Below are 15,013 nucleotides of genomic sequence, written 5' to 3' on the forward strand. Positions count from 1 at the left end.
GGGAGAGGGAGGGAGGGGGAGAGAGAGAGAGGGGAGGGGGGGCTGACTGAGTGCATGAGGCCCTGGTCAGGTCAGTAGGCAATCCCAGGTGCTGGAATCTCTCACATGGGGAACTGAGTCCCTGCCCCTGCCTGGGAATGAGCCACATGGCAGACTCTGTTATGCAACTTCCCCCATCTTCAGAAACTACAAGAATAGATCCCCACTTCTGCTAAATGGACTCCGATTTCTCTCTTCAGAGACCCCCACCATGCTGTCTCTGGCACTGGGTTTGAACTCTTGGAGGATCCACCAAGCCTTTGCCTGCTTGCTCATGATGTCAGCAACTCTTTTAATCCAACAGCAGTTCTCAACCTGTGGGTCACAACCCCCCAAAACCAACGGGAACCCCCCTCCCCGCTAGTCACATTACAGTTCACGATAGTAGCAAAACTACAGTTAGGAAGTATTAATCAAAGTAATTTTCTGGTGGTGGGGTCACCACAACATGAGGAACTGTATCAAAGGACTGCAGCATCAGGAAGGCAGGTTGAAAACCACTGCTCTACAGTGACCGATCACAGTGTTTCCCTGAAATGCCTCCCACCCCAAAACCTAACACTGCCTTTCCACTCTTTCCACTGGATCTCTGAGGGGGATCATGTTGGCCCTTGTGGAGACTGTAGAGGGAGGTCTCTATCTGTAGCCACTGAAGAAACCACATCCCAGTGCCATCACTGTCTGTCATTTGGGATTTGACAGAGAGAAAGGACACATCGAAGTTAGGCAATGGGAGCTGGGGCTGGGGCTCAGTTGGTACAGTGTTTGCCTAGCATGCAGACACTGGATTCTAGCCCCAGCATGGCATAACCCAGGCAAGGTGGAACACCTGCCTATCCTAGTACCACTGTATTGGTGGTGGGATTCCAAACACACACCGCCACAGTCAGCTTTCAGGGTACTCTCATGGGATCTGACTCAGGTCCTCATGTTTGTCGGGCAAGTGCTGGACTGACAGCCATCTCTCCACCTCCTGTTTCTTTTTTGTTGTTGTTACTTTTTAAAATATTTACTTATGTGCATAGGTATTCTGCCCACATATATGTGTGTGCCTGGTACCCTCTGATGTCAGAAGTGGGTATCAGGTCCCCTGAAACTGGAGTTATTGGAGAACGGGATGGTTTTTGATCACGTGGGTACTGGTGTTGAAACTGGATCCTCTGGAAGAGGGACAAGTGCTCTAAACTGAGACCCCATCTTTCCAGCCCCCTGGTTTTCAAAGAGGAACTTGGTACATTGCCCAGGCTGGCACTTCTCCTGTCTCTGTAGCCTCTGGAGTCCCAGGATTAGAGCTGCCCTCTTTTTCCCCTCTTTTTTAAAAGAGAGGTACGGTGTGGCACACACGTGGAGATAGCTCGGTGGGTTAGAGCACTTGTTGCTCTTACAGAGGACCTGGGTTTGGTTCTCAGCACTCACATGGTGGCTCTCAATCATTTGTAATTGTAGCTCCAGAGGGTCCAAAGTCCTCTTCCGAATGTAATGCTCATTCGGACATGCATATAAAACATGCACACTGGCCTGAGCAAATGCTACACCCACGGAGGGTCCTTGTATGGATGGTGGGCTCAGCTCTTTGCTGTCCCTACCAAAGCCAAGGAAGGCTGACACTTTGGGGACAGTGCAGCAATCAGCAGTCTCCCAAATGGCACAGCCTGAGGGTTCCTCCACCCACACCTCCATCACCACTCATGGTTTACACTGATCCAGGGCTGGCGGAGCAGGCAGCCTCTGTCCCATGCTGACAGGCAAGGCTTGCTGGGTGACTCTGGAGACTGAGAAGAAAACTGGACCATCCCCCAACAGCCTTGGTGTCCATGACAGGGCACAGCCCTAGCCCAAGAGTAGTGTCCTCCTCGCTGTCCCCATGACTCAGAGCTCTCAGAATTGAGCACAGGTCCCAAGCACATGACTTTTTCCACAGCTAAGATATCCCAGTCCGTCTGTCTTCTGAACAGCATGCTGTGTGTGTGTAGGTTAGCTGGCAAGCTGACCTGGAATTATAAAGCCCAGGCGAGTGTCCCCTTAGGGCAATCTTGCCTCAGGCTCCCTGAGTTCTGGGCAAGACGAGTCCTGGCCAGCCATTCCGAGCCACACTGGTAACGGGAGTCTGGCCTGCTTGTGCCTGTTGCCAGTGAGGAGGCTTACCTCTACCATCTGTAAGCAGGGGCATCCTGGTGAGTTGGTGTTTTCTGCCAGCTCAAAGACTCCAGGCGGCACTTTCTCCCTTGCCCTCACCAGGTGGTGTGTAAAGCCAGGACCAGCCTTGAACCAGGGCAACTGCGTGGGCCTGCTTCTCTTGTTTGTTCCAGGTTTAGTCAGGAAGCCCTGGCTGAACCTTACTGTTTTTGAAGCCTCAGGCGCTGAGGAGGCACACAAAGGTGGGTGCTACAGCAAACCCCAGCTTCAGGTACCCCACCATTGCCCCTCCCTTGGGTTCTATGGGGGTCAAAGAGGCCTTCTGTGTAGGAGGAAGGGCAAGGGCCCACTGTCCTTCCCAAATGAAGTTCACAGGGCAAAGAGATGTTCTCCCTCTCCACACAGCTAGAAGAAGGAGCTGCTGGCCCTGGCCAGGGCGTCACCTGTGCTGGGGCAGTGTGACTGGAGTATATTCTTTTTTTTTTTGGATTTTTGAGACAGGGTTTCTCTGTATAGCCCTGGCTGTCCTGGAACTCACTTTGTAGACCAGGCTGGCCTCGAACTCAGAAATCCNCCTGCCTCTGCCTCCCGAGTGCTGGGATTAAAGGCGTGCGCCACCACGCCCGGCTGAGTATATTCTTTTAATAGGGATTTGTGCTGTCCTGGGGAGGCAGTCAATGCCCAATGTTTTTGAGCATCCAGTGGGCTCAAAAACATCTTGTTCAAACGTTCTTGGAATTATGGAGGTGGTTGGTGAATATGTCCTGAGGATTGAGAGTCCAAGGCTAGCTTGAGCTTAGCAAGTCTGTCTCAAACATAAATAAAAACCCCTCAAAGGTTAGTTATAGGCCTTGGCAGTAGAGGGCCTGGTAGCCAGTGCCAGATACACAGCTCTGTAGGGCCCTCTTTCTTGGAATGACTGAGTCAGGTGTAAGGATGAACACAGGTGAGGGTAGAAGGACCCTCTGTTGTCCCCACCCCATCATGTGACCAGAGCAGCTGTACTAGGGGCGCAGCTGAGTGGCAGGGAATCCAGTCATTTGACCCGCTTCACACAGGACAGAGTCCCAAGGGCACAGCAGATGGCCGAGGGAGCCCGGCACCTGGCCTTCTGTCTATCACATACCCAGGTGGTGCCTCCAAGGCTGGGGCATGGTCTTTGGTCCCTATCACCCCCTATACTTGTTCCCCAGACATTGGGAATGGCCTACAAGTGACAGCGATGTTTGGGAGGGGGGAAGCTTGCAGAGGCTGACAAGCTGGGTGCCAAGGCCAGTGGACTCTGTTCTCACTCCCCAGCCCGGAATCACCCTTCCTCCATTCAGTTGGAGTCAACCCGAGTCCAGGGTCCCACAGAGGTGTTCAACCTTGAGTTGAGAGCCCATTCCAGTTCACACACCTCAGCAGACTGCTGCCCGGCGGCCATGCACTCACTCAGCAGCAGGAATCAGCAGACTGCTGCCTGGCCATGCACTCACTCAGCAGCAGGAATCAGCAGACTGCTGCCCGGCCATGCACTCACTCAGCAGCAGGATTTCCAGAAGACATAGCAAAAGCACAACAAAATGATGGAGAGAGGGGAGAGGGTTTGTTTTAAAGGAAGCTTTCTATTTGGAGGTAATTACTGAAACACAGTGGATGTAGAAGGGACCCAGGGACACCAACTGCCAGGCCATAGGTCACACACAGAGGGAGAGACCTGGAAGGCTCTCTCCCTGGCTCCCCTCCCCTCCCCCCCTCAGTGTCTGCGTAGGTTAAGATGATTAGGACCCCGGTGGGGTCAGTGCCTTGCATCACCATCACTGCACAGAGGAACCAGAGTCCCCTCCATTCTGTACCACGGAACAACCTGCAGATCTGCACAATCGAGTTCAAGAAGGCACAGCATGAGCAGCCGGCGACTGAGCACCCTGGTCTGCAGTCAAGGGTCTGTGGACAGTGCAGGGGTGGACACCGGCTCTGTCGCCGAGGCGCTCACAGGCAGGCATACGTGAGCTCCTGGAGGACAGGGATAGTGGCCACCCCGTCCAGCTTTGCACAGCTGTGCTCTCACCACCTTGGTGCCAAGGCAAGGGTCACACCCACCTAGGGATCCCCTTCTAGATATGACTTTTCAAATGCACAAAATGTTACTTAAACCCCATGCTTGAAAAAGACAAAGATGACGGAGGCAGCACCCTGCTTCCTCAGTGACCTGAATGGCGGAAGAGAGCAGCAGATCTGATGCTCTCCGAGATACAGGAGACTGGGCCATCACCAGCTGCCACAGAACACACGAATCCCCAGAGGTGATGTTGTCACTGCCACCAAGCCCAGGCTCTGTCCAGGCCACAGATCCTTCTGTAGTCACAGCAGAAACACCCTGTGTCACTTACTTGGGGGTTAAACACAGGCTAAAACCTAGTCTTGGCCTCAGGCTGCCCAGAGAATTGACTTTCTCACAGACTCCAGCACAGACCACGAGGCCTCTCGGCTGTGAGTCCCCGACTGTACATTGGTTTTCTTGGCTCTCTGGCCTCAGCTCACCTGACTCAGGCTGACTGGCCCCACCAACAAGGTTATAAAGGTTCCATGGGTTTTCTAGGTCTAACCTCTACCACTGCTATCTCACATGACCCCAGTTCCAACACAGGAGCAGACAGACCCCAGGAGCTTGAACAGGTGGGCAGGGGTGCAGATTTCCTTGACTAGGCTGAGGGGCTGGCTCCAGAAGATAAAACTTTGCCTGCAGATCACAGGAACTGGTCCCAGCAGCTCTGGCTCAAGTTTAAGTGCGAAGCCCAACTTGTCCGTCAGTGAAGCTCCTGGTCCAAGAGCAAGGACAGAGTCAGCCCCTGCCACCTGAATCACGGGCGTGGGGGTGAGGCACACAATAAGCTCCCACCCAGGTGTACTCAGAAGTGGCAGAAAGCAGCCAACAGGCAGGGCAGAGGGCCCTGCAGTGGGGGAGATAGGGAGGTCTCTAATCAGACCCCTGCAGTAGGAGACCCTGAAGTGAAGGAGAGGGGCTTGCATCTATAACTGAGTGTTCCCAGGCTAGGAAAAGCCTGCTGACACAAGACCCTGTGACACTGTGCAGAGCCTGCGCTGCGTCCCTGAGCCAAGCGAGACTCAGTCTCATTTCAGCTGCAGCCTGCCTCCTTCGCCCTAGCTGGAGGCCTTCTTTCTTGCCAGGGCCAGGTACCCACATCCCCTTCTCTAGAACTTCCCGGCGTGCCCACCACCCAGAGATGCTTGTTCTAGTCTGGTTTCCACATGCCCCACTCCCAATTCTATTTGAGTCCGCCGGTAATCAAAATGCTTTTGATTTTGGCTTCCTCTGGTAGAGCAGCTGTGTCCACACATCCCAAACTGCCTGGTGGACCCCCCAAGTGACATTAAGGTCATGGAAGCTTTCTTGCTGTAGCCAAGAAAAGGCCATTTCTCCTGCTACAATGGGCCCAGCAACCACCCTGCAAGCAAGGTCAGATGTCTCTGCTCACCTGGGAAAGTGACTCCTTAGCAATCCAAAACTGCACTTTTTTTTTTTTTTTTTTAAACAGCAGAAATGTGAAGACAGCTTTGAGCCAATGAGGGCAGAGATGACCAGAACAAACACTGGGGCACAAACAACACTCACGGGATCCTCTATAGTTGCTACTTTTTTGTGTTGATCTTGCTATTATAATGCAGACCGGACTTGTAAAGCTTGAAAAGCCCATTAAGCAAAGTGCGGGAGTCATCCAAGGTATGGGTGCAAACAGCTACCAACTGGGCAGAAAATGGTGTCTCGCAGGAAAAAAAAAAAAAAAACCCAAACAATTATGCACTGTCAAAGACCATCAGCCACCAGGCTCCCACATTAGCTGAGCAGCCTGTGATCCTATTTCTCCTGCCCCCGGCCGGTGATGCTGCGAGTGTCAGCCTGTGAGCACAGCCTGCCAAGTTCTCGCCTCCAGACCCTAACTATACCACCTTCCCCACAGACTTTAAGGAGTTCCTGCAGAAAGGCTGACCTGGGAGCAATTGAGAAGGCCTGCAACAAAGTCTGCCTCTTGGGAGGTGGAAAAAAAACCCAGGCTAGTGGAGCAGGCAAGAATGAAATCAACATTACACAGGGACTTCATTAAGTGCCATAAAGTTTGTTGTTATGCCCCTCCCACTGTTCACAAGCAGTTTTTTACGTAAGTCATAAGTTGCGATTTTTGGGTCAGGGCTCTGCACACACCGCGGACACCCAGGAGGGTCCTCACGGTGGGCATGTTAACCTGGCAAGCGGTCTCAAAGCCTAAGGCTCAAAGTCTAAAAAGACTATGAGCGGGGGCCCAGGCTGTGGGCTCAGGGGTGGGCAGGCAGGGAGTGGAGAGATGGGACACCTGGACGACCTCGCGTGGCTACAGAGCGAGGCCACCACCGATGCCTCGGGGTCACCTGGCGCCGCCCGCGCCCGGGTGCGCACTGACCTCGCTCGAAGGCAGCCGGGAGTCGTTGGCGCGAACTGTCGGGACCCAGGACGCTTCACAGCAGCGAGTCCGGACTGGGGCGGAACCAGATCCAGCCGGCTGGACAGTGACGCAGGCGCGCCTGCGCCCACGGTGTGTGGGCGTGGCCTCTGCCGGGGCACGTGCCCGAACCAAGGGGGCTCATTGTATGTAGGGGGCGTGGGTGGCCGCATCCTTGGATAACCTAGGCTGTGGCTGGGGCGTGTGCTGTTGCCAAGCCACCCTCCAGCTTGCTGCGGACTTGTATTCCATAGATCCCAACACGGAATTAGGAGAGGCCCCCAGGGGTTGGGAGCACTTACTGATCTTACAAAAGGCCGGTTGGGTTCCCAGAACCCACAAACAACGGCATTTCCAGTTCCAGAGGGGTCACACACACACACACACACACACACTCTGAATGAATGCATGAATGAGAGGGGAAAATCCAGCGATCCTTCTGCCTCAATCTCCAGGTGCTGTCATTACTAGAATAAGACACCTTGCCAGGTGCCCATACAAGAAGGACAGTAGGAAATGACCTACAGTTGGTAGTTAAGAACAAGCTGCACTTCCACACTCTTGACCTTAGCAGTGAAGGAAATATGGAGATGCACCAAGGCGGACCTCGGGGCATGTGATGAAAGTCTGCTCCCAAGGCCGTGAGAAGATGATGATCTGTAAGGGCTACCGGGAAGCAGGGCTGGCATATCTGGAGCGATGTGGGAACCTGCGGTATCAGGGCCGGCCACAGACACAGCGCTGTGCTCCAGTGGGGATGCTGCGGTAGTTAGGAGGAACCTCTGTGCTGTTTTTCCAACCAGGAAGTCCTTATGTATTTCAAAATACAACGTTGAAAATAGCAAAGGTAAAAGAAGAGGAGTCACTAGAACATCCTCTGTGCTTTGGCTAGCTTGGCTAGTTGTGGTTTTAGTCAGCTTGACACAAGCAAGGGTCCCTGAGGATGAGGAAGGAACAGCAACTGAGAAGCTGCTTCCATCAGACTAGCCGGAAGGCAGGTCTGTGGTGCATTCTTTTTGTTATTTTTGTTAGTGAGAAGGTGAGGGTGACAACCCTGGAGAACGTATGAACCAAGAGGTAGGAAGCCCTTCCCCCACCCAGTGCTTTCTACATGGCTTTCTTTCTTTCTTTCTTTCTTTCTTTCTTTCTTTCTTTCTTTCTTTTGTTTTGTTTTGTTTTGTTTTTCGAGACAGGGTTTCTCTGTATCACCCCGGCTGTCCTGGAACTCACTCTGTAGACCAGGCTGGCCTCGAACTCAGAAATCCTCCTGCCTCTGCCTCCCGAGTGCTGGGATTAAAGGCATGCGCCACCACGCCTGGCTTTCTTTTTTAAGACAGGGTCTCACTATGTAGCTCTGGCTGTCCTGGAACTCACTCTGAAGATCAGGCTGGCCTTGAACTCAGAGATCTGTCTGCCTCTGCCTCCTGAGTGCTGGGATTTAAGGTGTGTTCCACCGTACTGACTAAAGGTGTGGAAAAAGACAAGACACCTTGCTGGCTTACAGACAATTCCGTTAGACTCCTCCCAGACACCTAGCAATAGTTATCACATGCTGCCTTCACTATCTGCACCCTGCCAGGTGCGGGTGACCTGGCAACAGAAGAGGACTGCCCACTACCCCAGCCCCTCTTCCCTCTCTCTTTCCCTCTTTACCCCTGTCCCCGTGCTCCTGGCAGGCCTCTCTTCCTCTCTCTTTCTGTCCTCTGTACTCTCCCTGGCTCTCTGCCCTGGTAGCTCTTCTTGCCCCACCCCTTCTCCAGACCCACCCCCAACTCCTTTTTCCAAATAAACCTCTTTTATACCAGGTCTGTCACATGTGTAATTTTCAGGGGGACACTTGGCATGGGACCGCCAGGTTCCCCCTGACCCCTGCATTGAATTTCACAACACCTCTCAATACACCCGTCTGTAGCCATGCCGAGAGCTGCAGGGAATCCAACTCCTCCTGGTGCAGCAGGGTGGGGGTGAGCACTGCTTGAAGGGTCTTTTTAAAAAAAAAAACATAATTATTTATGTGCTGGAGAGATGGTTCAGTGATTCAGAGCACATCCTGTCTCCCCAAATTCTGGGTTCAATCCCTAGCACCCACACCCTGCAGCTCACAGCTGGAACTCCAGTCCCAGGGATTCTGGCAAGCACTGTGGAACACGGTGTATACACAGACAAGCTGCTTCAAACTCGGGCTTAAATAAAAATAAATAAAAAGTAAGGAGTGCCAGGGTTACAGCTGCCTGTCACCACATCTGGCTTGCTTTTCTCTCCTATTTTAAAATTCTTTTTAGATTTATTTGTTCATGTGTGTGGATGTTTGCCTGCATGTATGTGCATACATGTGCATACCAGGCGCCTGCCTGTGAGGGCCAGACGAGGGCACTGAATCTTCTGGGACTGCAGTTACAGGTGGTTGTAAGCCACATATGGGTGCTGGGAATTGAACCTTTGTATTGGGAAGAGCAGCCAATGCTCCTAATGACTGAGTCTTCTCTCTGCCTCCCCACCACCCCCGTCTTTGAGACAGGATCATTCTGTATAGCCCTGATTGTCCTGGAATTTACCAGGTTGGCCTTGAACTCCCAGTCCACCTGCCTCTGCCTCTGCTTCCTAAGGTGTGTGCCACTGCGCCTGGCTTCCTCTTGCTTTTTTATTTCCCTCTTGGTTCCAGAGGTTGAACTCAGGTCATCAGGGTCGAGTGGCAAGCATGTTTACCCAGTGAGACATCTTACTGGCCCATGATCTTCCTTTGGTGGGGGTGGGTGGAGTGGTGAGCACATGCCACCGCAGAAGAGCGCGTGCCATGAATCTCAGAGGGCAGAGGGTAATTTAAGGGAACTGGTTCTCTCCTTTTGTCATCTGGGTTCTTGGGGTTCAATTCAGGCCTGGTGCCAGGAGCCTTTACTGGCTAAGTCTTCTTTGCTGACCCTGGTCTCACTCTTTAGCTCAAGATAGCCTCAACCTCTTAGCATTCCTTTTGCCTCTACGCCAAGTGGAGCACAGTTAAGCTGAACACACAGGACACAACTGAGTGACTAAGCGGGGCCGAGCTTCCATTAAGCCTGCCGAAGGATGTTAGAATCAAGGCGAGCGAGCTGAGCCTTTGTGCAAACCCCTCTGGAGCTTCTGTAAGAGGCAGAAGATGGCTTTTGTGTGATGCTTGCCTTGTAGACACAAGAACCCAGGTTTGGCTCCTCAGAGCCTTAGTTTCTCTTCCTGTTGCGATACAATTCTCTGACAAAGGCGACCTAAGAGAGAAAGGGCTTATTCTGGCTCTCAGCTTAAGGCCAAGTCCACCATAGCAGAGAAGTCAAGGCACCAGGAAGTTGAAGCAGCTGATGACATGGCGTCAGGAAACAGGGAGAGACGAAAGCTCAGCTTTCGGGTTACACAGTCACGTGCCCAGCCCCGGGACGGTCCTGCCCAAAATAAAGACTCGTCTTTTCACATTAATTAACATACTCAAGATAATCCAGAACAGGAATGTCCAGAGGCCCGTCTCCCAGGAGATTCTAGGTGCTGTCAAGCTGACAATTAACACTACCCAACACACCAGGCATCCAAGTAGAGTCTGACATGGCTCACTCTTGTTAATCCTGGGAATAGGGGTGGGGACAAGAAGGTCCCTAGAACTCTCTGGCCAGCCTGCCTAGTCTAATTGGTGAGTGCCAGGAGGAGCAAGTATACTGGCTAGTTTTATGCCAACGTGGCACAAGTAAGAATCATTGGAGAGGAGAGCCTCAATTGAGAAAACGTCTCCATAAGATTGTGCTGTAGGCAAGCCTTGTTGGGTATTTTCTTAATTAGTTATTGATGTGGGAGGGCTCAGTCCACTGTGGTTAGTGCCATCCTGGTAGTCCTGGGTTCTATAAGAAAGCAGGTTGAGCACACCATGGGAGCAAGCCAGTAAGCAGCTCCCTCCATGGCCAGCTTCTGCTTCTTGGTCTCTGCCTGCCCTGTTTGACTCCCCTCCATGATGAAGTATAAACCAAATAAACACTGTTGCTTTGGCCATGGTGTTTTATCACAGCAACAGCAACTCTAACGAGGACAGGGAGAGACTTAGTATTAAAATACAAGGTGAGGAGAGGCTGAGAAAGACACGAGTTAACTTCTGGCCTGCACTCACAGGTGACTGCACGCACACACTTTGGTTGTGGCTGGGCCACCCTCATGGCAGCCCATCTGCCTTGCACTGCACAGGTTCCCTGAGGGAGCCACACTGAAGAACATCATTATAGAGATGACTGCTCACTAAACCGCAGTCAATTCTAGATTCCTCCAGTCCTTGTAGCCAGGTTGGAAGGGGCACTTCTTCTTGCTCATAGCCCCGGCGATGGCCAATGAATGATCGGTGCAATGAATGATCGGTTGTGAGCCACCATGTGGTTGCTGGGATTTGAACTCAGGACCTCTGGAAGAGCAGTCAGTGCTCTTAACCACCGAGCCATCTCTCAGCCCCATCTCCACATTCTTAATTGGAATTACAGGCATGCTCACTAGGCCACACTTAGTGATCAATGGGGATCTGAACTTTGGTTCTCACATTTGTACAACAAACATTTTATCCACTGAGCCACATCCCCAGTCCCTTGCCAGCATTTTGTTTGCCAGGGGATGGAAGTGGGAAGGGTTGGGGTGATGCAAGACAAAGTTTCTCTGTGTGGCCCTGGCTGTCCTTAAACAGAGATATGCTTGCCTCTGCCTCTAAGTGCTGGGATTAAAGGTGTGCGCCACCACTAAGCTTGCCAATACCACAGCATTATGGGAGCAGCTGTCTCCTAGCTGAATGACTAGCCTGCTTATATAGAAAAGGGTATTGGCCCCAATCACAGAAAACCTAGTGTGCAAATGAGGGCTTCTATTTCCACCAATCACAGGCTCATCTCTTCCCAATTAGGTTCTGAAGTCCCTCTGCTAGGCATAGAGGAAGCGCCCGCCCACTGGCTAAAGGGCAAATGGTTTCATCTTGAGTACACACACTTGTGATAGCAGAGTCTGGTCCAAGGTGTTTGCAGCAGTCCTGCCTTCAGGAGCCTAGAGCAATCAGCTTCCATCATATCATCAAAGAGTTAAACCAGCTGCTGCCTGAAGGGTCATTCACTAGGCTCACCTGACTGACAGTTCCTCTGCTCAAGACAGCCTGGCAAGCAAGGGAGAGCCCAGCAGCACCAGGAATGGGGTCTCACTGCCCATCCCTCAGAATATTTGTTAATACGGGGAAATGAACATCTTACTAGATTTAAAGAGCTTATCCTTAGCGCCATTAGTGTTAGGATTTTTGCAGCATTAAGACCGCACCTGTCTATCGAGAAGCGAGTGCCTGTTTCACTGGGGTCAACCCAGAAGACCAGCCCTGTTATGCCTGAAGGCCAACTCCAGCCACGGACACTATTCACAGGAGCGGGGCTTCCTACACACTGTTTCATGGGCCCTTGGTGGCCTCTGAAAGCTCCACCTTTTTTCCAGGATGCGGTGCTGAAGTGGGCTAGCCTGCAGCCCTGTGTGTTTTTCATTGACTGTAGTCCTTCCTCTGCTTTGTGACTCTCAGCTAGAATGTCCCCTTTCACTCAGAGCAGTAGAATGGTTCTAAGTGATGGCTCAGGCAGCAAAGGTGACCCCTTGTGGGTCTGTGTATCAGGCAGAGGCACATGATGACAACTGGGACCTGGAGGTGTCACACCCCCAGGTGAGGACACAGTGTCTGTGCTGTGCTATGGTGGCGTCACGTCTCTTTGCCTCCTACCTAGTCAGCAGTGAGAGTGGCCCTGGTGGGTGGGGAACAGTATCTCTGGCACAGAGGCTAAGAGAGGACAGGATATTGGGGGGGGGGAGGAATTCAGACTCATGCGTCTCTATTTTTAGCACTTGCCAGCCGGAAAACCACCTCCTTCTCCTTCCCGTCTCTTCAGCTGCCACCGTTCGTGCCCGAGGTGATCTGCGTAAGGCTCAGAGTACCAGCAGGGCTATGGCAGGCTTGTTCTGACACAAGAACTCCTCAAGTCTCAGGCTAGAGAGGGTGAAGGTGAGGCTGTGGGGAGCAGGGTTCCCAGGGCCACAGAAAAGACTAGGGGCTTGGTGTAGCCTGGCAGGTCCACTCGTCTGATTGCTCCCACACGTGCAGGCAATTCCTATTGCTTCTGGAGCCTTCCTAAGGGCAACTGCTCACATGCCTGTGGCTAGGGCCCCGAGAGGGGACTTTAGTTAGGGAAGATGCTCTGTTAGTCAATAGTCCTGGATACTCCAGCTTGTCACCAACAGAAGACCGTGATGAGATCTTCTGAGTGTGAACTGTGTCACTGCCTGCCAGGCTGTCCTCTGCTAAGAGCAACTGAAAATGACATCGGGATCATCTGGAGGCCGGAAGGCCTAGCTGCAGCTGGAGATGAAGCCTGGCTCTTCTCGTGTTACTAGGGGGAAGATCTGTTTCCACCGAGGACAGGAAAGGCCCTGGCGGGCAGTCAGGGTAACTGACTGATGAGAAGGGATGGGAAGGGTACCAGAAAGGGCACCGGAACCTGTGCTGACAGAGATGACCTGTGGCTCACCACACAGGAACCACAGCTTCAAGTGAACTCAGACCACCTGCCCCACCCCAGCTCAACGTGGCCACCTTTCCATATTTGGGCGATCAGTGAGATGGCTCTTTTCTGTCATTCCAACACTTGGAAGACTCAAAGGAGGATCGCAAATTCAAGGCTAGTCTGGGTAAGATACTGTGTCAGAAATAAAATAAAATGATGTCTGCAATATGCTAGGTTCTCAGTGGCAAGAGATTATATTCATGTAACTCTACAAATAAAGTAATTTATTTATTGAGAGAAAACCTCATGGAGATCAGGCTAGCTTTAAAACTGCTCTAAAGGCAAGGCTGGCCTTGAGTTCTTGATCCTCCCGCCTCCTATGTGCTGGGACTGCAGGCATCCACCGCCATACGTTGTTTATGTGGTGCTGGGGATGGGTTCTAGGCTTTATGCACGTTAAGTAAGAGTTCTACCAACTTAGCTACAGCCCCTAGCCCCCATCAAAAACTAATAATTAACTTAAACATATTCCCTGCTCCTGGCCAATGTCCCCTAGATTCCAACCTACCCAACAACGCTCAAATGCACAAGAGAAAGTGGAGAAGAGGGGGAACTGATGAGGACAGATGTAACCCCACCACCACCCCAAACCCCCGAAAGACAAATGCACGGCTCGGGGAAACAGGGCCACTCTCTAGTTCCTGCCCAGCATTTCGAAGTACCCTTGTGGAATGCAGCTGATCTTATCGACTGCCACTCCAGAACAGCCAGGAAGACCTGCCAAGTCCCAAGAATGTGGCCCGGGAAGGGAAGTTCCGGGCGTTTCCATGGTGCTTGGCCTCAGCAGGGCACTGGGCTGCTGCGTGAGCTGAGACTCGTGACCACTGCGTACAGTACACGGCCCGAAGGAGGCCTGAGCAGGGGCCATGCCTGACCCTTAGGAGCCCTCCCTGCAGCCCTCCCTGCAGCACAAGGGAGGCCAGCTCTGTGGGATTTTTCAAATATCAACCTCAGAGCACGAGGTCAGACAGCAATTCACACACCCTACCATGTCCAAGACGTCTAGCTTGGGGACATGCCTGCTCAATGGGAGGACCGCCCGCAGCCGAGTTGACGGCTGGGGCCCTGGCTCTGAACATCTGTGCTGTGCTTCGGGTGGTGCAGAGCACTAGGAGGGTGCTCGGTTAACCAGCAGCACTCCCCAGTTGTGAGTGAAGCTCACAGGAACCCTCTGGAAGGCCCGGGAACCCTGACACTTCAGAGAGTCTCACCAGGGATCCTGAGGGTTATTTATTTATGGTTTACTTTCATTTTAGATTATGTGCCTGTGGAGCCCAGAGGTCCACCTTGGCCATCATTCCTCAGGTGCTGTCCACCTTGTTTTTATAAGACAGGGTTGGCTTTTTGGGGGTGAGGTTGGGGTGGTTGGTGGCCTGAAATGTGAAAGATAGGCTGGCCAAGGGGCCCCAGCGCCTGCCACCTCCCTAGCATTACAAGCACATGCTACCACACTCAACCTTTCTGACATGGGTTCTGAGGGATCAAACATAGGTCCTCCTGCTTGCAATTGGGCCGACAACTCCAGGACCCTCCCCCCCACTTTTGACAGTCTTACTTTGCAACCCCAGTTGGCCCAGAATTTGCTATGTAAGCTACAACAGCCTTGGATTTATGGCAGTCCTTGCTCTGCCTCGAGTGCTGAGAGTATAGATGGGCACCATCATGCCCAGTTAGGCTATCTGTGTGTGTGTGTGTATTTTGTTGTTACTCTTTGTTTTTTAAGACAAGATCTCATGTATCCCAGTATGCCCTTCAGGTGACTATGTAGCCAGGGACAGCCTT

The 15,013-nt window shown here is 52.4% G+C and overlaps 1 protein-coding gene across 2 annotated transcripts in view; it reads right to left on the reverse strand.

Moving 5' to 3' along the window:
• C5H7orf50 (chromosome 5 C7orf50 homolog) overlaps positions 1 to 15,013 on the reverse strand; it is a 102,124-nt gene that overhangs the window by 6,934 nt on the left and 80,177 nt on the right. Inside the window, exon 1 of one of the 2 annotated variants that reach the window (XM_029477288.1) lies at positions 5,658 to 6,606. The exons of the other annotated variant lie outside the window; for it this stretch is intronic. Coding sequence (XP_029333148.1) covers positions 5,658 to 5,897 — 240 coding nt within the window. The 5' untranslated portion in view covers positions 5,898 to 6,606. Of the gene's footprint in view, positions 1 to 5,657; positions 6,607 to 15,013 lie in introns of those variants that run through there. 2 annotated transcript variants of the gene reach the window in all.

The sequence above is a fragment of the Mus caroli genome, chromosome 5 (genome assembly GCF_900094665.2).
Source record: "Mus caroli chromosome 5, CAROLI_EIJ_v1.1, whole genome shotgun sequence".
NCBI classification, from domain to species: domain Eukaryota; kingdom Metazoa; phylum Chordata; class Mammalia; order Rodentia; family Muridae; genus Mus; species Mus caroli.